The following is a 23382-nucleotide window of genomic DNA, read 5'->3' on the forward strand; positions in this document are numbered from 1 at the left end:
GAAAAAGCAGGAAAAGCACTATCTTTTTCATTTGCCTTAAGGTTGAAGCGTTGTCTTACCAGTTTGACTCGTGGCCTTGAGGTTAACGACAAGGTCGCCATAATAAGCAGACTTGACCCAGGAGCCAACCCACTCGCATCATTCATTATTCTATTTGCTAATATTTGGACCACGTACTGTTGCCAGATTGAAGTAGTTCGCTCTCTTAAAGATCTCTGCCTTCAAGTAGTTTGGTCTACTATTACTCAAAACTACTTGCGAATATGTGTGTAATAAATCATATGCACAGCTCAAGCAAATAAACTATAGTGTTTGCTTTTTTAAGTTATGCGTTACGTTTGATTTTTTACTAAACCAGGAAGAAGGAAACAAAAAAAAAAAAAAAAAAAAAAAGAATGGTTCAAGGTTTCTAAGTCTTTGGCTGTTTGTTTGTGTGTGTGACTTCCTCCTTATCCAGAAATAAACAACCATCATATATGCACCAGTAGATAACACGTAGATGTAAGCATGATTAGTCTGCTGGAAAAAGGCAAAGCCCACTGCCTCTCACTCTTTCCACTAAAATATAGTTGCTTTCCATACGTATCCGCACATTCTTTCAAGCATTTCCCTTTCATCTCAGGGGCAGAAAAAGATTCTTACCAACAAAACTTTATACAAATGTACATACACACTCACCCGGAAATAACCCATATATAATCATATTCGAACCAAACCCCAAATACCCATTTTTAAGTTGCAGAGCAGCTTAACATTTTCATCTTCTTTTTTCTTTTTGTCCTAATTAATCTCAGTGACAGAGGCTCTTGCTTAGTATAGGAAAAAAATGAGTAGGAATCAAGATTCTAGTTCTTCTAGCTTCACCAACAACATTCCAGCCCTCAAGCTTGTAGATTGTTCTCTTAGGATTTGTGTGATTCCTCTTAGTATTGCAACCATATGGGTAACTGTGACCAACCATCAGGATAATAGCAGCTATGGGAAGCTAGATTTCAGCAATCTCCTGGGTCTGAAGTAAGACATTTTTTCTGTTCTTTTCTTTTCTTTTCTTTTTCCATATAATGTTCCTTTTTTTTTCTTTCTTTTTTTTATTTTTTTATTTTTTGGTTGTACAAGAAAAATAGGTAAATGATTTGTCTCTTACAGGTACATAATCTGCATCAGTACTGTCTCTGCTGTGTATGCTTTTCTTGCAGCTGTCTCCTCATGGGTCAAATATTTAGTGACTAAAGCTTGGCTTTTCTTTATTTCTGACCAGGTTTTCCCTTTTAACTTCTTCCAAACATTGATAATATGAAATTTAGGGGCTAGAAATTTGCGCTCTGGTAGATGTTTAGAAATTCGCCCTCTGGTAGATTTTCATTCTTTTTCTACAACTTGGTCCTCATCTATCTCTTTACATTTGGAAAGAAATTGTCACTTTTATGTCACTGAACATGAATACCAGTATGTTTTGATTTTTAGTTGGGGCTCAATAATTATGTCCAACCCACTATTTCTATTACCTCAAATTTTGCAAACAAATTGGGGTTTGCTCATTTATTTCTTTTTTTGTTTTGTGTTTTATGTTTTTCATGGTTGCAGATTGTAGCTTACCTATTGGTAACATCTGGAGCAGCAGTGTTAGAGATATTGTATTTAGCGTATAAAGGTGATAGGGAAGTTTCATGGAGTGAATCCTGCAGTGCCTATGGAAAATTCTGCTCTAGAATGAAGGTGGCTTTGGTTCTCCATGCTCTGGTCCTTTGCTGCTTCTTGGTTTTAGCTGTGATTTCAGCTTACCGGGTTTTTAGCAAGTTTGAACCTCCTCATGTTCCATACAAAGAGGTTGAAGAAGAAAGAACTTAAAAAGGGTTTTGTTGTTAAAAGCATGATTTTCTTTGTTTGGTCATTTATCTTAATGTTTGGGTTTCCAAGATTTAACCAAAAAAAAAAAAAAAAAAAAAAGAGGAAAATTAATGAGATTGTAATGCAAAGCTTTGTTATGAAATAGAAACTGTCTACATTTCTTTCTTTAATTTCTTTTTCCCTAAACAAGCTGTTCTGATGCTGATGGTACTTGATAGCCAGGTTTATGTTGGTGAAATGCATTTATTTTGAGATGTATGATAAACTCACTGAAATTTTTTTTGAAAATTTGATTTCTTTTGGCTAATAATAAACCACCTACAGAATCTAGATGCCAATAATGGATGTGGAATTGTCAAACATGGGCAAATTAAATTTAAATTCCTTTTGTTAATGATGAATCCATTTTAAAGATCTTAACCTTTCACACACACCATTGTTATGAACAAGAATTTGGGTGCTTGCCCATCCCATCTTACCTACCACAGTACTTGTTTAATGTACAATCTTACCTACCACCAGGAAAGCCGACCAACTTTCTTCCTTTGTCTTCTTTCTCCTCATCTCCTACTTCTTTTTTTAACTTTGAAGCAATTGCTTTCATTATCCAACAAGAATTCTGAAGTTCTAGGATTTTTCTTTTTTTAATCAATTAAGACACATTCAGTAACAATTTCATTTTAGCAACTAATGCCACAATTGATAATGATAAATTTGTACTGCATTGTTATTCTATATATTTATTGATAACCCAAGAAAAATTATTATATTTTGGTAAAATTTTAATTTGATTTGCATATGGACACTTACATTACCCATTAACAAAGTTTTTTTTTGTTTTTTTTTTATTTTTTATTTTTTGCTTTTACTTTAATGGTTTTCTTCCTTTTTTTATTTTTTATTTTTTCCGCATGGATGTTTTTGCACTTTTGTTCTCTATTTTAGTATTTTTTTGGGACATTAAGAACCCTAGTACTTCATAAACAATTATAGTCCTTCACTCTTAATTAAGCATTAGGGACTACAACTGCACTGTTTATTAAGCTCAAAGGTATCTAAAGTGCAAAATCATAGAAATAAATAAATAAATCAATTTCAGTTGTAGGAGATGAGAAAAATAGTTAGCCCACAGTTTTGGTCTGGTCCTTGTCCTTATGAATATGGGGTCCAAATCAAATTTTCAAACCTCTAATTATGGACCTACAAATCCTCTAACCAACAAAAACCTAGCCCAGCCTTCTTTAGAAGTTCCATGTTGGCCCAGTAGGTTGTAAGGTATAAATTCTATTACGACGTCGTTAAGTTAGAATTTGATTCCTAAACCAACTCAGGTAATACACGAGCAAATAAAAGCAAAAGGATTTCATTTTGAAGACTATTGCCTATTGTGCAGATTTTTGGTTTTTCCTAATTCTCTCTGTTCGTCGGAAGGTCTACAAACACTGTATATTCTTCCTCAAATCTTGTTCGTGCCTGGTTTTCCCAGATTTTGTGTGGTAATTAGAAACGGAAAAAAACGATAAAGATTTATACTTTTCTTCTTTTCCTCACCATTCCAAATTATAATTTTGCTTTTTCTAGTTCTCGATCGCAAAGAACCCTAATTTTTTTTTTATTTAATTTTGTTTTCTTTTTGTAATTGGAACTCAAATTGGTAGCGAATCAGTAGCAGAGACTTCAACACCACCATGGCTAAGAGTTCTTTCAAGCTTGAACACCCCCTTGGTTCTCTCTCTTTCTCTGGGCATACTATAAATATATAATCTCGTATAATTTATTGCTTTTCTTGTTACAGTGTATCTGATCTTGCATAATTCAAATTGTGTAATTTGAGTTTGTTGATGGAAAACAAGTCTCTTGCAATTTTAATGGGTTTTTTAGAATATAAAGTTTTTTTCATCGATCCTTTTATCTTATATTATTTTGGGTTCTGAAAAAAGAAACCTTTTTTTTTTTTTGTGACTTTATTTACTGAATTATCGTGTTGCTTTTTTTTTCTTTTTTTTTTTTTTTTTTTGATCTTACTGAAAAAAAGAAAGTTCTATTATCTTTTTTTTTTTTTTTCTGGCTCTGACATATTTAATGGAGAGAAAAAGTATTTAACTGAATTTATTGAAATCGATTCTGGGAAATTTTTGGCCTTTGTTGCATACATTAGACTTTTTCTGTTTGTTAATTTGCCTAATCTGTATTTTGCATATTGCCAAGACTAACATAAGAGCAGTGTCAAGATCTTTATGCTTTTAATCTGACAAATTATACTTGTTGGTGGGATTGATTGTGGTGTGGTAGGGGGTTTAAGGTTGAGATGGTTTAGCTTAGCTGTATATATATGAAATTCTGGAAGTGAGACTATATGTTGTTCGACATAGACATGGGCGTTTCTGAATTTTCTAGAAACCATATCATTTCCATTTACCATCTTTGTTACAAGATGTGGTAAAATAAAGACTATTTCGTGACTTAAAAAAGAAAAAAAAAAATTTGTATGTTTCTCTCTCCTGACGATAATCTTGCATTGTCCTGCAAAGTCAGCGGAAATATTATTCTGATATCTTGAAATATAGATGCCATTAGAAGCTTATACTCTCTGTCTCTCATCCATCATCTTGAAATATTTTTCTGATCTCTTGAAATATATCTGTAATTGGGAGCTTACTTCTTTTCCTTTTTTCTCTCTTTCACTGCATAACAGAAAGGAGGCAGGCAGAAGCTGCTCGTATCAGGGAAAAGTACCCTGACAGAATACCGGTATGAGCTGTATAATTATTGCTTCTCTTTAGTCAAGAATTTTGAAGGCTGAAGCTTGAAACAAGTTCGGAGACATTTTTAAATTGAAGTTTTTTGTTAAACTAATAAGTTCTTATACTATTGTAATATAAATCAGTTTAGACGATTTAAATTTGATTATACCCTAATTCACATGAATTTATGTAAGATATTCAATTTAAACATAGTTACTGAGTGAAGAATAAATTCAAAAAGGAAAATATGAACTGTGGTTTCTGTCCCACAATTTATGGTTCTAAATTTTGACAATCGGAATAGGAAAGAATTATCTTTCATCATTATTTACAATAAATAAACATGTAATACATAGTTACATACAATCTCATATCATAATGATGGTATGTTGTGTCTAATGTGTTAAAAGGGTTCTAACGTATGAATGATGAAGTTGGTAAGAAAAAACAAGTAACATTTTTTGAGCCTTGAGCTTGTCTGGAAAGTTATCATTTTGTGCTTAAGCTGATTGCTTACCAAATAGGTATTATCTGGGAGACTTTAAAATTTAACAAGAGATTCAGCTGGGTTCAGGCATAAACTGTGGGTAGCTAAAGAGTGATTGATTACACGTATATAATATATATAGATATATATTGTTTGTTTACGATATTCATATTGCGTTCTTGTGCTATATAGGTTATTGTGGAGAAGGCAGAAAGAAGTGACATACCAGACATTGATAAGAAGAAGTCAGTATATTCTGAACCTATATTCCATATATGCTTCTTTTTCTGTCTGTGAATATCCGTCAAATGAACTCCATAGTTGACTTGGATTTATGTGATGGTTTTGTCTTTGTTTCCTCCACTTATTTATTTTTCCCCTCTCGAGGTTTTGCTTGTTTAAAATCTGCAATTTTACCACGTTGACTCCATTAAGTTCCGTCCCGAAAAAGAAAAAATCAATCTAGAGTCATGGAATACTTTGTATTTGAACAGTTATGCTTAATATGTCATGGAAATATGACATTGTAGTTGGTGCTTGCCAGCTTTTGAGTACTGAAGCCATGTAAGTTGTCATTGTCTTATGGATCTAATAAGAAATTCGAGTTGCTATCCTTGTATGTACAAGCGACACACAATAGGTGTGGTTACTACTTCGAGATGTGGACGTAATTTCCTTTTGTAGAGATTTGTGATTGTGTTTACTGCAGAAGTGGTGCAATTATGTTCCAAGTTAGTTTTACCTTTTTTGCCAATGGGGCCTCCTTTGTCGAGTTTATCTTAACTTTTCTGATTAGTTAAGTTAAAGCATTAGCGTTCGCTATGTGGTATTTTGGTTATTTATAACATTTATAAAATATAAATAGGTGAAGCGTAAATTGTTGGTAACTTGGTCCTGGGATTCTGTGTAACAATTTTCCACCAAATTTCTTCGTCTTGGTGGATACAGATATCTGGTTCCTGCTGATCTTACTGTTGGTCAGTTTGTTTATGTGGTTCGGAAGAGGATAAAGCTCAGCGCTGAGAAGGCCATATTCATATTTGTCAAGAACATTCTACCTCCTACTGGTAAGATTTTTATAAAAAAATACTATTTAAAAGAATAAATAAAAAGGAATAAAGTCTTAAGCTTACCAACATACTGTTGTCGTTAAAAGCTCCTTTTGTTTTTCTATAACTATTTCTAATATGTGTGTATTTTATGACATTGCAGCTGCCATGATGTCTGCAATCTATGAGGAAAACAAGGATGAGGATGGTTTTCTGTACATGACTTATAGTGGGGAGAACACATTTGGATCCTTCTAAGTGAGAGGGAGTAATGCTGAAAAATTTGTAAATAAGACTTGAGATTGCAATATGGAATATGTATATTCTCAGCTTTAAACACCTGTTTATGCTGCCCCAGCTTTGGGGATTTGCAACTTCTTATGCTGTTTACTGTTACATTTATGACTTCCGATAACAATGTTATGTGGTTAATCCTCTTTATGAATTTGAACGAGTAAATTTTATCAAGTTTTTTAGGTTTCCATCCTTTATTTCATTTTCTATTTTATTTATAGATTGATGAGTCTGAATAAAATTGATTTTCTATTTTCTTACGCGTAGTTGTTTGTACCAAAATTTTCTTATACCAATACCATTTCTTCTTTATACCCAATCTTGTGAAGTTCAGAATTCGTCAGGAGCTGGTTTTAGCATTTCTCTAATATAAAGCATTTTGTTTATTTATTTATTTATTTTAACATCTTTCTTATTTGGTATCCGTGTTGGAGTGTGCAAATGAAAGGCTTTGATTATTTTCTTCAATGGACTGAATTTTTAGGACTAAACTATAATAAAACCCATTGCCTTTCTTTTTCTTCCATTTTGTTGAGTTTGAACCATTCCTTTCATTAAAGTCTACATCTTATAATGGCTTAACCAATCTTATAATGACTTAACAACAAACGTTGAAGTTGAAAGAAAATAATGAGGAATTTATTATTATTTTTAATTTTAAAATAATATTATCATTTTTAGTTTTTCGAAATTGACCCATAGAGTGTCCCCATCCATGTAATTATTGTACCCCTTTAATAATATTAACTAAAATAATTACACACTCACCCCAAAAAAATAAAAAACTAAAATAATTACAAGGGCGTTGGTTTCGGGTAAGGTAACAGCTTTACTAACGAAAGAACATGAAAAACCTTTTATTTATTTATTTGTTTATTTATTATAATAATAATATTATTATTATATATATTGTTTTAGTGATTATATGAAAGATCAAATTTTGTTGTCAAGCTCGAGCTAGTGTTATGGGAAAGTAATAGAAGCAGCTAGCCTTGGATAAAATAAGTACTTGGATAGGATTTACCAAAAACAAAAAAGTATTTGGATAGGAACTTGTTTTTTTTTTGGTAATTACTTGGATAGAAACTTGTTGATGTTGATCTTAGACGAAACTGGTGGACCATAATGTGCAATATCTTCCTTGGAATACAAGACATGGCAATTTTTTTCTACGAAGTTTTCTAGTTAATAGTCACTCTGAAAGTTTCAAAGTAATTTCCCAACGCATCATTCAAAAAGAATTATTAGCGAGTACCCAACAATATTGGTCTCACTTCATAGCATGTTCCTGAGAGAATAGACCAGGATCAACATAAGGAAAAATGGGTTTCCACGATAGAAAATCTTAACCATATGCATGGAAATTTCAAAGAAACTATTAATCCAATCTGAAAAATTAGAAACCAATCTTTAACAATTTTTCACTTTTGAAAATTGAGACCAAGTATGATCAACTCGATGGTTGCAAAAACTCTTAATACAGTCAGAATATTTGAGCCGGGGTAACATATTCATATGGATCTATATGTATAATATTAGAAGGAAACTTCAATATACGAAAAGCTGTAACGGGTAAAAAGTTACAGTAAGAAGCATAAAAAACTTCTGAGACTGCTTAATGCGTAGTTAGTGTCAAAGAAGAAGCAGATTCGAGATGCATTGTCATATAATCATATATTGGCATAATGGTTTATGAGTTTGTTTCCAAACTGAACAAAGTCAGAGAAAACCTTCAAATTTGGCAAGCCATGCCAAAGTTTGATGCACACGTCACAGTTTCAAAAGCTAAGTTTTTTTTTTTTTTTTTTAGGATGAATTTTCAACTGCTAAGTTTATTGATAGAATGCCCTATATATCTATAGCCTTGAAATAGAGTAACATAATTTTTAAATAAATAAATAATAATAATAATTGTCACATTCTACTTGGCAAGACTTAAATTTTTAGTCAGGGAAATGATAAAATTAAATGCAATCATTCCATTTGACAAAAATGTTATGGCTCACATACAATAATACCTCATTGATTAGAAAAAGAAAATATATAAAACATATCATTAATGCAAAAATACAAGTACATATAGCTTCTCTGCCTTGTATGTTAAGAAACTGTATATAATAACTGAGAAAAACCAAAACCCCAAAAAAAAAAAAAAAATTAATAATAATAATAATGAATAAGAAATAATCATGAAAATGAAAAGAAAATATTTCCATTCTCATTTTTATTCAAAGTTACACTTATTACTTTTTTTCATACATATTGTGCGGTGTGAATTAACCATAAGCTTTAGCAAATTCCAGGCAAGTTGTCCCAAGGATCAGGAGCTTTGTCATGGTCTGATGTGGAGGTATGGAACAGTGAAGCCAAATGTTGCATTTCAAGCCCAAGATTATCATCTCCTACACTTAAAGATCTATGGCCATTTGAGATTTCCTTGCTATGATGATCATCAGTGTTCCAATCTGTGACCTGCATCGTTGAAGGCACAAAATTCAACAGCTTTGACAAATCTTCTGGCATTGAATGGCTCTGCTGCTCTTTCATATCCTCTGCTTTTTTCATTTCTAACATTTATAAATAAATAAATAAAACTGAACTTATTAGTATAAAAAGATTACGAAGAAGATGTTCGAAGAAATGTCTAAAAGGGATTTGGAAGAACAACCTGAAGAGCTGTTATAGGAGCTTGAAGACTCCCATAGGCTGAAAGCATCCAATACACGTTTTCCTTCCTTGGAACCATAACCCGAAGAAGAAGCTCTTCTTGAACTCTCTCCATTGAATGCCAATCCATGATGAGTTTCATCCAATAGATCCTCCATCAATTCACAGCTTCTTTGATTCGTGCCCGAGCTTAGCGTGTTGTCGATGGTGATATTGGAATGCATTTGGGATAATTGGTTTGAAGGGAGCTCCGATCTCAACGTACAGATATTCGAACCCAAAAGGTCCGTTTCGTGAAATTGATGTGCTTGTGCAGCAGCAAGTGGTCGAATACTTTGCGACATAGCTGCAGTGGCGGTGTTATAAGTTACCGGAAATTGAAACGAATTCATATCAACAACAGAAGAAGAAGATGAAAGAGACTGTCCCCCAATAAGCTGTGAAGGAGAAGCTGCTGCTTGTGGGTTGGTCGAAAATGGTAGAGATGAAGCAGCAGTGGGTGCGCGATACCGCTTGAAACGGAGTGGGGTCCCGAGCATAGGAGCTGGACGTTGGAAAGTGAAAGGGCTTGAGAAAGAGAAAGAGGAAGTGGTGGTGGGTTCGAAGAGAGGGAGAGAAGGAGAGAAAGAGTTGGGACTGTGATGGTGTGGGGAAGATAAGGGAGAGAGATGGGGTGGTGTGTTGGAAGACAGAGGAACCAATGTCTGGCTATGGCTATGGCTTGGGCTATGGAATGAGAAAGTTGGAATGATTGGTGTGGTTGGTGGTGTTGGTGTCATTGGGCTCGTTGGTGTTGTGGGTTGGGATTGCTGAATATCATTGGGATATAAAGGTAATCCTTGGCGTTTGCGTCTCTTCACTCTTGTATTCCAATAGTTTTTGATTTCATTGTCTGTTCGTCCCGGTAACTATGACCAAAAAAAAAAAAGACACAGATATATTCAACATGTATATGTACGTGTAAATACAAAACCAAACTGTTTGTTGTATCTTTGTATATTCAATATACATATGTATATGTACCTGAGCGGCCATGCGAGCCCATTTATTGCCATACTTGGCGTGAAGCTCAAGAATAAGTCTCTCTTCCTCTTGTGTAAAAGCACCTTTCTTCAAATTCGGTCGGAGATGATTAGCCCATCGAAGCCTACAGCTTTTACCACAGCGATTGAGACCGGAGTTTCTCTGAACAGAATTCCAATTACCTTCACCGTGTTTCTTCACGTACTCCATGAGAATTTGATCCTCTGCAGCTGTCCATGGCCCTTTCTTCAATATAATCCCATCAGCATCATTACTAGTACCTCCTCTTCCTCCTCCTGCTGCTCCTCCTCCGCTTGATCCTGATGAACCACCTTCGCTCATTGCACTGCCGTTGATATTTGTCATTGTTCAAAATGTGGACCCCTCCAAAAACTGCACCAATAATATATAATTACACACACAGAGTCTATATATTTTACAGAGGTTATAAGATATTTCCTCTGTGATTGTTTTTCTATGCAAATATATTTTGCATTTTTTTTATATAATATTTTCTTTCCCTCTCCTCCCCACCTTTCCTTTCTCTTCCCTCCCTTAAAGAAGAGAAAGATGGGGTGGACACACTAAAGGATCTTATTACATTTCAAAACTTTTCTCCAGTTTTGGTTGATCCACACAGCATGAGAAAATTTAACCACCCCCAGAAACCAATATAAGAACAAAGAGAAAAATGAGTTAGACTAAGCTACTTAATTTCTCTGAAATTTTGGCTTTCTGGGTTTTCTTTTTTTTTTTTTTTCCCCCCTTGCAGTCTAATCTATTAAATGGATTTTGGTTTTGTATTATTATTATTATTATTATTTACAAAGAAGAAAAAGGAAGAAGAAGAAGAAGAAGAAGAGGAGGATTAATGGCAGTGGTGGAAGATGATAGAGATGAAAGAATATTGTGGTAAATGAATTAAATTAAGGAGGTAAAAAGAAAATCTAAAACACTGGGATTACGGATGGTTGGTTAGGGTTATTGGGGTTTGCCATTTTATACGCTTTTTTTATCTCTTTTCTCAATCCGGGCTGTTACCATTGTAGGTTACAGCCTAAGCTTATGCACTTTTCCCACCGTAAGACAGAGAAAGACAGGTTGGTTTTTTGATATTTTTGGCCAACGTGATATATATTTCATAAATAAAGCTTCCTTCATGAATTATTTCTATCTATCTATATTTTTATGGCTTACTAAAACCTTTATGCTATAAGTTTTTTTGGATATGGATTTGGCTTCCTTTATTAGCTAATAATAATGATATAAAGTTGACAAAAATAAAAATATGATTTTTTTTATTATTATTTTTTATTTTTTTGGTTGTTTGTGTGTTTCTCATTTCTTTACAATTACAATGCTCTTAATATAATAGTTGGCTTATCTATTTCAATGGTATCCTTACCAGGAAATGTAAGAAAATTATTATATAATATTCGAAATAAATTAGAAACTTCTAATGATTGGTTTTTTTCTAGAATTTGATTTTTAAGGAAAAAAAAGATATAGGAATAGAAGTAACTTGATTTTTTCAAAAAATAAAAATAAAAATTGATACATATAATAAAGATTCTCAATATTATATTTTTAAAAGAGTAATGCTTATTGCCAAAAATATATATATATAGTAATAATAATTAAATAATTAATAAAAGAGTAAGTTGGTTCTATGGATTGCTAAATTTTTTTTTTGCCATATTGAAAATATAAACATTCATTAAAAAAAATCTCTTCAATGGGTTACTTAATTACTTTACCAATTTGATCAAATAAAAAAAATAAAAAATAGACATCATCAAAGAGGATGGTCTATGCTAGATGATTTGTTAGCTGGTGCCTCAGCAAAATTATAGTTATCTAGAGTATAATTTTTTTTTATAAAAGGAAAAAAATAAATTGATAGATTTTATCAATTATTATTATTATTTTATTTAAGAAAAAATAAATAAATACATTATTAACTAGTAGGAACTTAAACAGAACCATTGAAGGTTGATTTTAGAATTGAATATCTATCAAGTAAATATTCATCCCACAAAGACTAGAAACTCTTTCAATCTTTGTGTCACATACATTGCAATTTGTCCATTAGAGATGCTCTGAAGAATACCAAAGTGGATGTTTTCCAATATGTATGCTATTATTTTATTAATGAAAAATTGAATTAATGCTAGAAATAACAAATAATCTATCAAGATGCATATGAAGTTTTATGTGCCAAAATTTAATTAGTTTATATTTAGATATAATTATATTTTCAAGAGTTCACTTATCATAACTAAATAAAATTTAATTAGTTTATATTTAGATATAATTATATTTTCAAGAGTTCACTTATCATAACTAAATTATATTAATATATTTCTTGAAAACAATTAAATTAATATATTAACCAATAAAATATTGACATGGCACTTTATATATATTTTAGTAAATTTATTTGATACATTTAGTATTATCCTAAAGCTATATTAATTTAACTTAAGGATAATACTGAAGGTATCAAATAAATTTATCAAGATATATGCCAAATATCATGAGATAATATTTTATTGGTTAATATGCTATTATAACATAATTATGAATAAATAAACACTTGATAAATATACATATACATAAACTAATCAAATATTAATACATGTATCTAATATACGTTTGGTAAAATTTATTTTATATTTCTAGTGTTATTCATAATGGATAAATGAATCCTTCATCCGTATAACTAAATATATAAACCAATAAAAAAATAGAACTTCATCGTTTGATAGTATCTTGGTAGTCTTTTTGGTACACTTATATTATGAAAAATAAAAAATAATAATCCCAATTTAAGTTTATCTATTATTTTCCATTATTATAGAAATGAAGAGAATCTAAATTCCCTCCTATTTTGTAGAATTCAGTATCTTATTACTAATTTATTATCTATTATTATATTATCTAAATTATACACTATAATATTAAAAATAAAGGATACACTTTTTTTCTTTTTGAAACTCAAATAAAAGAGACAACTTTTATTTATTTATTTATTTATTTATTTTATTTATTTTATTGGGTAAACGGAGACACTTTGAAATTAGATAAGAAAAGCATGGTTGAAACGTCAAAACGCATATGCTTTTTTCCTTTGTTTCCAGTTTCACAAGTCTCATTTCAAAGTATTTGCTAGTGGTATCAAATACATTTATTTTTTTTTAGTGGATGTCAAATACGCAATTTAGAAGTTTAAATTGCAAAATTTTAAATTAATTTTTTTTAATATCATTACTGTAAATTTAAATGACACTATATATATATTATATATATATATACACGGACAAAAAAATGACTAAATAATATAATCCTAAAGATAACCCTTGTTTTTTTGACATAAAGATAATCTTTTATTAATTTTTAAGACAAGCAAACGAGGAAAATGTGTTTTTTTTTTTTTTTTTTGTTTGTTTGGAGGTTAAATTGGGAAGGTGCATTTATTGGTCTATTAAAAATTCATTTGCTATGTCCCTACGCAACTGCTTATGTAATAAAAGATATATAGATTTAAATTATTAAAGAATTCAATCTGTATATATTACGTAAAGAAAAGAAATTCAATGTCTTTCAACTTTCTGACTGCCAACTATCAACGATTTAATTTAATGGGTTTGAAAAATTGAATAATGAAAGATCATAACGCTGCAGGAAAAATCAGACGGTGTCAGTTTTACCCATTTTCCCTGTACAAACTCTTTATTAAAATGTGTGGAAGCCAAGGCAGGCCGACGCGGCCCAATTTAGCCGCGGTCAACAACAAAGACCAGAGATAGATATTTGTATACAGACACGATATTGTTGTAATAACACACACGCAGCTTGGGGATGAAAACAAAGAGATTGTCAATATCAGAAAAAAAAAAAAAAAAAAAAATTTAGGGAGCCAACCAATATTGACCTTATATTAGCAAATACAATATATATAGCCACATACAACAGAGTTAAGAGAGCCCCAAAAAAAAAAAAAAAATTGGCAGAAAAAGGAAGACCATTTTTATCCAATTTTGTTGTTTATTCAGCAAAATTCAAAGCTATATATTATATAATATATGGCTTTGATCCCAAACATCTTCAATTGCTTTGCAGAACCTGATGATCACCATGTATCGAAAAGATACGAATGCAATGGAGATGCTTGTGTATTGAAATCAAACAAGGAAGTAAAAAGAAGAAGTGGTTCGAAGAGCAAGCAAAAACATAGCTCTGGAATTTCATCAGCTGGTTGGCTTTCCAGAGGACCTTCTCAACGTTCCAAATAAAGAATAATTCAAAATATTTTCCATTTGCTTTCTTTGTTTTTTTGAGCAGCAATTAATTCTGAATTCAGAGAGAGAAACGGTGAGAGAGAGATGGATCTAATGGGAAAAAGGGTTTTGTTTGTATGAAAGGACCAATATTTTAAAAAGAAAATATCCATTTACAATCCTCACACGCGCAGGTTGTTGTAGATTCCTTCTTGCAAATGGTTTTTTCTTTTTGTCAATTTTTTTTTTTTTTTTTAATCCATCATTAGTAGCATATGTTTTTGTATCAAAATAAATAAATATATATGTTTTCTGCAGATACATTGGGAAATCAATGAATTTGTGTTTGTCTTCTTCTTGTTTTTAATTATTTTTGTGAGTTATTTATGTGAGATTCAGGAATATATGGAGCTTTTTTTTTTTTTTTTTTCTTTGTGTTTTTTTGGCAATAATGTGTGGAGCCAATTAAATAATAATGACAACAAACAAAACTGGATGATTGTTATATTAGAAGCAACCTTTCGTAATGTATGCACCCTTGCTGCAATGATACGTATATTAATAACTTTGCTGCGTGCGTACATAGATGTGAGAATTTCTTTCGGGAGTTCCATTTAAACCATACACACTCTCACTGGTTTTAATCATCCAGTATATATATATATATATAAATCTGCAATACAATTCATATAGTAAAATTACAATATATATATATATATATATATATTATTTTCCTTCCTCTTTTCCCTATACGGTTCAAAGAAAGGATAATTGGATTAAAGGAGACAAAGTCGCAAACAAGAAAAGCAAGGTCGCTCTTTTGGCTTATTGAATTTCATTGATGGGATTTGATCTGCTGCAAGTGGTGTGAAAGATTAGTCATATTGACCACAAGTTATGTGGAAAAACTTTATCAAGCTCTAATTAGAAGGGGACGAATGGACAAGCACACTGAGCTTTCTTACGGTGACTTTAGAGGGTTCAAAGTTTTTTTTTTGTTGCTATGCCCCCAGGCATCCCCTTCCACCCCCCGCCCCTACCCCCAGACTCGAACGCAGCGCCCACTGGCCGGCCTGTGGTGTGCTAACCACTGAGCTCCTACGCAAGTCTTTAGGGGGTTCAAAGTTTTGACTAAGAATTATATGAATACTGATTGACATCATTGTTTGACACCGTTGGCTATTTGTAAGATAAAGGGAATATGACCCCTGCAGATGTTACAGATCATTTGATGCCTAAGGATTGGAGAAGATGTTGGGATTCGCTTGGAGAATCTTATTCAAGACCCAAGGACAAGGAAGCATAGCTCTTTTTTTATTTTATTTTTTTTAATCATTTACAATAAATACTTTCTTGTATTTATAATAATTTCTTCTCCATTTCTATTTCGTTAATTTATAATTTCCATCTTTAAATGTAAATTACTTACCAATTAAATTTCATTTACTTAACTCAAAAATAAAAACTATAAATAAAAGTTTAAAATTAAAAAGTGAGTATTTTAATATATTTACTGCATGTACCACATATTGCTTTAGAACCAACTAGAACTTCTGTATAGATATAGATAAAGGACACCTAAAAGTTAGTGTATTTTTCACTGTTAAAAATAAAATATATATTTTTAATTTTGCTTATATTGTATACATATAAATTTTCTATATAGTTTTTTTTTTTTTCAAAATTTTTTGATTTCATATGAAATTTATTCCAATCAAAATACAAAATTTAAAGTGTATAACTATAAAACTGTAATTTAAAAGTTCAAAACAAATATATTAAAGAACAAACTTGGAATGAAAAAAATAAAAATAAAAAAACACTTCTAATTTAGAAACAAAATATATATATATATATATATAAAACTTCAAAAAATTATTTTGAAGTCGATACTAAAAGCTTCAACAATTTTTTTTTTTTTTTAAATACATTTCAAGCATTCCCAACTCAATTTCAAGATTAACCAAAAAAATTAATTAAATTGTACCTTTTTTTAATCCAAAATTAAATTAAAAAGTAATTATTTTTACAATTAATTTGTTGAACAAAAGGTAAACTAATGTTACTTATAACGTAACCATGCCCTTTTTCTTTTATTAAAAAAAAATTAAAAAAAAAAAAAGAACAAAACATGTTTTGAAGAAAAGAAAAACTAAAAACAATTAAGTAAAAAGGTACATAATACACATAATATGGAATTTTTATTCTGGGCCCTTAATTACATGAAGGCACAAAGGGTGACTAAAATTATCTAAGCAACTAATTCTCATCCACCTGTAATCAAATGTACAAAGGCCTCAACTACATTTTATGCATAATTAATCATTCGATTAAGAACTTCTAAGCAACTGATTTCTATCATTAAATGAATCATACTTGTGGTCATTTCAACATTTTTTAGATCCCCAGTATGATATGTGCCACTGCAAGTGGTGTCTGTAATCCTCCTCTTTACCAATTGGGATCATGAAGTGCTCTTCGAATCATAGTTTCCTCATGTCCAGAGTCGAATAAACCAACAACAAACCAACTGATCTGCCAGAAGAATCTTCATTTCAATCGGAAAATTTCCAACTTTCTGGACTAAAATCTCATAAACCCCTCCAGTCATTAATTTCAGGCCCTGATCAGTCTTCCACAAATTTTTTGTGGAAACCAATACAATTTTTATCATATCAAAGCTGGAGGGTCCTTTTCACAGCCGATGCAAACCAGCTCCTAGGCAGACCAAAAATTCCACGTCCCTGACATACAGGAATAATCAATGCCTCGGGTATGTAATCTATTAGTCCAAAATCCCTCTAATTATATCCATACTCAGAGTTGCAAAGCTAGGTCTGGCTGCTGGGAATCAACCAGGACACCAGACTGTTTCACCGGGGACCCTGGAGACTGGAAACCAATATTCAAGTCCGGAGGAAGAGATTCCTGTTTCTGCCTTGCCTGTGTTTGTGGACTAAGACCACGCCACGGAGACTGCATCTGAAACCTGGATAAGTCAGCTCCTGCTAACTGAGGGAAAATTATAGGTCGGTTTTGGATGTGTCCTTCGTTAAAGCGAACAGGTTGTGGTACTGGTAGGAATGCTGGAACCTGAAATCTGTTCTTCTCAGACTGAAACTGCATTGCACCAGACACAGGAAAATCACCACGAACCTGTGAAATTTGTGGACGAACTTCCCTAATTGGGATGTATAATGAATCTGCAGATATCTGACTTTTAGGTGTAGTTGGGTTCTCCATTGGTTGTTTAAAAGCTCCAGCTCCCACAGACATCCATGCGCGTGCAGCAGCTGCAGCTGCATTGTTTGGAATTGGATCCTCTCTCCTTACTGATGGAACCGATGGCATTATTTGTTGAGTCTCAAATGTTGATTGATCTGAAGATTTCTGCTGCTTTTGTGTCTTTTCAGCCAACATTTTCATCAATACAGGGTCATTTAGACTCCTGTCCAGACCATGGGGAAGATATGCAGCTGCTTTGGCCATTTGATTGGGAGCACTATCAGATGGACTATTCATCCGATTGTCTGGAGAATTATTCATGCCCTTCCCATTAGGCATTCCCCCAGTAACAACTCCATTAGCATCTGGCAACTTATAAGGTACAGCCTGAGGAAAATTTGTGCGTCTTGATACTGTATCCCTTGATTTGGAAGCTGCTGTCTCTGCATTTCTTGAGAATTTCTTTTCTACAACATGATCAGCACTATTTTGATTGGCTGAAGGCAGAGAATTCAACTCAACTTGTTTTGTCACCTTCTTCTCAAGCTCAGCGAAATTCCTGGATTGGGAATTTTGCTGGAAATTTTGCTGTTGATGAACAGCATTAACTGCAGTATTCGATTTAAGTCCAGCAGAACCAAGCATGGCTGGATTACCTTCTGATTGAGGACCACGGGTAGGACTAAATAAAGATTGTCTACCTTCTAAGGTAGGCCCACTAAAAGCCTGCTCCTTAACAGGAACAGGTGTCTTGAATGATCTGTCATCCTTCCTCATTTCGCCAGTAGTATGGACCTGCATTACCAAACCAGGGTGTTTCTGGGTATGATTCTCTAGCATCAGTACTGGGGTTGGAAGTGGTTCATATTCTCCAACCCAACCACGACCATATTTACATCCAGCAGGCAGTGCTTGTTGAATCCTCTGTGAAGCAACTTTCCAAGCAACAGGTCCAAGAGTTGCAGCAAAACGAGCAAGGCTTCTAGCATAGGAATATTCTGCATGAAGCCCAACCTGATTCCGACATTCAAAATCAAATCAGAACACGGCATAGAAACTGTAAGATGGAGGATAAAAACGGAAGGAACATTTTATACATACCGCAACCAGCTGCTTGGTTTCACACTCGAAGGTCGTAAATACAGATTCTGATCTGATGACAGGTTGATTGGATATGTTATAGGTACCACGTCGATCCTCGAGTACAAGTGGCTTCCTCCCTAATTTAGATAGGAGACCCTTCCCTGAGACAATAGATTGATAAAACAAATTAGAAGCAAACAACATGTCTCTCTGCCCCCCATGAGAAAAAACATTATTTTGAGTAATCTATCACTGAAAATGTACAGCTATAAGCTGGTATACTGTAGAGAACTTAATTAAACCAGCAAAAACACATAACAGTGTATTAAAATCCGAGACAGCTACAAAAGTTTCTAAACTCTACATATGCTCTTAAATCTATAGATTAAATTTGCATAATGGCAGAGAAGAAGAACAAAGTACCTGATGACATCTCTTCAGCCTTCTCTACATTAGCATCATTCAAGGACAAGTTACCCTCTACAGGCCCATCGGTGTTGCCAGGTCTCTCACAGCCACCAGCTTGCATTGGATTGGAACTGTTATGTACATCTGCAGCTGTTGCAAGAGTGGCCCCCGAGGAGAAGTCAGAGCCAACAGTTTCCTGCAGGGTCCGGCATAGAGGCTTCTTTGTTGGCTTCTTGACCAAGGAATTTGATTTTAATTTCTGCGCCAACTTCTGCTCTTTCTCAGAGGATTCAAATTCAATCCTCAACTTCTCAAACTTCTTCCTTGCCAGCTCTTGTATGGCACGGGCCTTTCAAAATAATTGGGTCATTAATTCATCTTAACAATTCACAATCGAGACAGACCTAATATGAAATTTTGAATAAGAAAAGACAATCAGTATTTCATACCTGTTTATGGTATATGGTTTCTGGCGCATTGTACTGCATTGCATTCGAACATATCAAAAACACATCACTCTGCATCCAAAAAGATCAATTAAACTCTTTTCCTTTATAAAAGTCAAAATACATCATACAGATGATAAATGTCAAAAAAATTAATGCAACTCCAGTGTAAAGAAATTAGCATAAGCAGAGTTATAAACCATAAACCATTAAAATACATTATTTCCCCTTTATTTTTCTTTTAGAGAAAGTGTCATATGCATGTATCAGGTTTCTCTCAAATAATAACAATGGACCCAGGTCAGCTGCACACCCTAACCAAGCAGAACAGGCATAATAATTTCAACAAGATATTATTTAAACTTAGTTGGAATATAACCTTAAAACCTAAGTTGGAATATAACCTTAAAACCTAAAGTTTTATCTGTCCCATTAGACCCAAAAACAAGCCTAGCACAGAAAGATGAGTAAGGGAAAGAGAAAAAATAAATAGATATTAAAAATATATATATATGTATCTGCTAGTAAAGTACTTGTTAGAAAAATCCTCAACCAATAAGTCTTTCTGAAATTTCGATCAAAAACAAAAAAAAAAAGGTCGATCTAAAAAGTTATCATTAGATTGAGATTGCCTTCCAGGAGGAACAGGACAAGTTTCAATCTTAACTCGTCAAACTACATTTATCAAGCTACAGGTCAAGCTTTACTCGTTAATGGCAGAAAAACCAGATCTGATCCTGCCTCAATATGAAATGTAACCATTACAAAATCCAACTCTTCCCCCTTGCTTAGGTGACACTGCAGACATGCCAGTCTAATTTAAAGGAACAAATTCTAGTTGAGAAAATAAAGGGTCATACTGATGAGTCCACATAGACCACAAAGAATAAGCAATCAAATCATCACCACTCAGGCTCATAAAATAGCATATTCTCAGCCAGCTTTGTCAATCAGACAACACTAATACAGTATCAACATGGCATTCTCTACAAAAGCCACTTTTCCCATTCAATGTCAATGCTGAAGAAGAAATAAAGCAAACAAAATCCAGTCTCAAAGTTAGAATTAATTCTTCAAAGCATTACATAATATTTTTGCAATCATCAGTAGTCATACCCCAGTTAACTTTTGAGTTGTATTACCAACATTGCAAGGAATTTGAATGTCCTGAGTTCCAGCACCATTATTCATCAAGAAAAACATTTATGAATTTTATGCTAATGCTCAATAATCAAAGAGCATAGTTTAATTAAAATTGAAGATCACTAAAACTGATGGCAAAAGTCTGCCTTGTGATTGTGCACAATTAAAAAACAATCATAAAACATACAATGCTTTTAGGAAGAATTCTAACATGTTTTATGACTACTTTTGATTCACCATGTAAATTCTAAAACATAGAAAAAGGATAATAGGAAACTCACAATCTTTATTCTAAAACATAGAAAAAGGATGATGGGAAGCGCACAATCTTTATCTTCAGTATCAAAAATAACCAATAAAAAGGAGAAAGGACAGAGAAAATTTCTATACAAAGCTTGAAGGATAGAGAAAATTTCTATACAAAGCTTTAGCCCATGTAATCACATGACGTTTTGAAATGAGGACGGTCACATAAAGTAGGCCTATTCAAGCCCCCAAATTAATAGGAGTACTAGGTAACATCATAACTCGTCTGACCAAGTTATGAAAAGAAGTAGCGTATTCTCAAACAACCAAACATATGCCCAAAAAGAAAACAAGTGCAAAGTCGGTACCCACCTCAAATTGCTCCAATGTAGGGTATGAACCGTTCGCCAACTTCTTCCTCACTGTTGCAAAGTCCATTGGATGCTCAATCACATCGTGATAGTCAGGGAGCTACAATGTCAAATACAGTCTCAATCTAAAATGGGCCCCCCAAAAAAAAAATTTATACTAACATAATACAAAGTTTTAAATACACACCTCTTCAGGATCAACTGGTTCTGCATAAACACCGTAAGTGTCTTTCCTGCCAAGATTTCAGAAGTTAAACATCAAGAAGCCTTTTAGATTTGCGAGCGATAAGCACCAAAATATCAAAGCAAAAATGCAGGTGCAGTACTTTTGAAGTTTGTCAAGCATCAGCTCCAATGTCTTCTTATCGGGCAATGGAATCCCAGAATGAGGATCAGATGGCGTCCCTGAACAAACACAGAGAAATACAATAACCATGTCAAATTTCCAGCAAAGCTAGGGAAAAAAAAAAAGAAAAAAAGAAAAAAAAACAAAAAACAAAACAAAACCCAAAATCCCAAAATTCAAAAACTTACATCAAAGAAATTAGAACAACTTCGTTAAAGAAGGAAAACAACAACTAAAACCCAGAAACCAGAACGAACCTGGAAGAGAGTCGAGCCTCTTAGCGTCCGCTTTTCGACCCCTTCCCTGTCAAAATCCATAGGCCCCCCCAAAAAAATGAAAACACAAAAAATAAATAAATGTAGTACAAATATGTATAAAAGCAAAGACTGCGTTAAATGAGCATAAGAAAGGGACAGAGACAGAGACAGAGACAGATAAGGCAGACAATGTATAGGGGTAGAGAGAGAAAGATGTGGGTGGAGAGAGAAAGGTGGGGAGCGTGATCAGATTCTGTGGGTTTTGCGTTAGTTTTTTTTTTTGACAGTTTGACTCCAAAAACCGTTAATATCTCTCAAAATCCCCGACACACTGAGAGAGAACCTAGAGAGAAGATTTGGATAGAGAGTGTTTATATAGAAGTCTGGACCAATTAGAAAAAAAAGAAGAAAAACTCTCAGTGAATTCAGCTGAGCTGGACACTCCATCCGTTAAAGGCTTAAAGCTTCCACCACCCCAAATATTATCAGCTTCCTTTCTCTCTCCCCTACTCGCTTCGAACTTCTTCTATACTCGCTATCTCTGTCTCTGTCTCTGTATCCCATTTCGCAGATCCATTAAAAATTGATTTTTACTCAAACACATACCTCATCATCATCTCCATCATCATCATCATCGTCACCACCACCGCCACGAACGACGTCGTCGTCTTCTTCTTCCTCTTCGTCGTCATCATCGCCACCGTTAATCCGCCGCTTCTTCAAAGGTTTCCTCTCACTCTGCTCCTCTTCCTCCTCCTCTTCCTCCGACGCGTTTCCCCGCGCGTGCCCCCCACGCTCGCCACTCCGACCTCGGCTAGGCGACAGCTCAGCCTCATCCTTTCCTTGGTTCAGCTTCACCACCAGCTTCAGCTTCTTCTCCCTCCTCCTCTCGTCTTCTTCATCGTCCTCGTCGTCCTCATCCAAGTAGTCATCGAAGTCTAAGTTGTACCTCACATTTCGACGCCGGAGGCTCCGGCGTATGTCGGCCTCTTTCGCCGCCGGTGACTCGCCGGAACGACGTGCTAGATCTGCCTTCGATGGCCTGCCTTTCTTCTTCCTCCTGACGATCTGACCCATCCTTCCTCTCTCTCTCTCTCTCTCTCTCTACCACTTTCCCTCTCTAGGAAAAAAAAAAAAACAAAACTCACTCTCTCTCACTCTACTTTCTCTCTCTAGAACTCGCTCTCTTTCTCTCTCTGTCTTTTGCTTTGGGTTCCATTATTTTCGATGGGTTGGCTTGGCTTTTTTCGAGAGCGGTGAGGCATTTGTGAGGTCCGAGCCTGAATGCAAAGCTGAGGTTCGGACCCTTGAGTGGGGTAATGAATCATTGATTTTTCTTTTTTGTCCGTGTAAAACGGCGTCAGTGGCTAAGAAATACGGCGTCTGGGCTGCCCGCTGCCCGAATGAGGCTTGCGTGTCCCTTTGCCTGCTGCCCGCTCTGCTTCCTTCACTTGGCCTTTTCCTT

General features: G+C 33.8%; 4 protein-coding genes across 6 annotated transcripts; 2 read left to right on the plus strand and 2 right to left on the minus strand.

Annotated features, from left to right (window-relative positions):
• The first annotated feature begins 626 nt into the window (after positions 1-626).
• LOC107432965 (CASP-like protein 2D1) lies at positions 627-2018 on the plus strand. Its single transcript, XM_016044202.4, has 3 exons — positions 627-1014; positions 1147-1258; positions 1585-2018. The coding sequence occupies exons 1-3, from the start codon at positions 827-829 to the stop codon at positions 1846-1848; spliced, it is 564 nt and encodes a 187-aa protein (XP_015899688.2). The 5' UTR covers positions 627-826; the 3' UTR covers positions 1849-2018.
• Positions 2019-3184: 1166 nt separating this feature from the next.
• LOC107432844 (autophagy-related protein 8C-like) lies at positions 3185-6596 on the plus strand. Its single transcript, XM_048469081.2, has 6 exons — positions 3185-3344; positions 3507-3573; positions 4544-4599; positions 5272-5324; positions 6028-6146; positions 6292-6596. The coding sequence occupies exons 2-6, from the start codon at positions 3537-3539 to the stop codon at positions 6384-6386; spliced, it is 360 nt and encodes a 119-aa protein (XP_048325038.1). The 5' UTR covers positions 3185-3344; positions 3507-3536; the 3' UTR covers positions 6387-6596.
• Positions 6597-8431: 1835 nt separating this feature from the next.
• LOC107433003 (transcription factor MYB120) lies at positions 8432-11315 on the minus strand. Of its 3 annotated transcripts, none has more exons than XM_048471012.2 (3): positions 10113-11315; positions 9091-9997; positions 8432-8974 (listed from the first exon to the last, which is right to left on the minus strand). In XM_048471012.2, the coding sequence occupies exons 1-3, from the start codon at positions 10476-10478 to the stop codon at positions 8712-8714; spliced, it is 1536 nt and encodes a 511-aa protein (XP_048326969.2). In that variant the 5' UTR covers positions 10479-11315; the 3' UTR covers positions 8432-8711. The 3 variants fall into 3 exon arrangements, with proteins under 3 accessions (XP_048326969.2, XP_015899730.2, XP_015899738.2); XM_016044244.4 differs by having other exon boundaries at positions 8434-8989; positions 10113-11311; XM_016044252.4 differs by having other exon boundaries at positions 8727-8894; positions 10113-11313.
• A 5256-nt stretch (positions 11316-16571) lies between these two features.
• LOC107433088 (uncharacterized) lies at positions 16572-23242 on the minus strand. Its single transcript, XM_016044335.4, has 9 exons — positions 22524-23242; positions 21918-21963; positions 21641-21719; positions 21502-21547; positions 21316-21414; positions 19558-19626; positions 19124-19457; positions 18719-18861; positions 16572-18631 (listed from the first exon to the last, which is right to left on the minus strand). Exons 1-9 carry the CDS (start codon positions 22992-22994, stop codon positions 17210-17212), a joined length of 2709 nt encoding a protein of 902 aa, XP_015899821.2. The 5' UTR covers positions 22995-23242; the 3' UTR covers positions 16572-17209.
• Between the last annotated feature and the right edge of the window lie 140 nt (positions 23243-23382).

The sequence above is a fragment of the Ziziphus jujuba genome, chromosome 1 (genome assembly GCF_031755915.1).
Source record: "Ziziphus jujuba cultivar Dongzao chromosome 1, ASM3175591v1".
NCBI classification, from domain to species: domain Eukaryota; kingdom Viridiplantae; phylum Streptophyta; class Magnoliopsida; order Rosales; family Rhamnaceae; genus Ziziphus; species Ziziphus jujuba.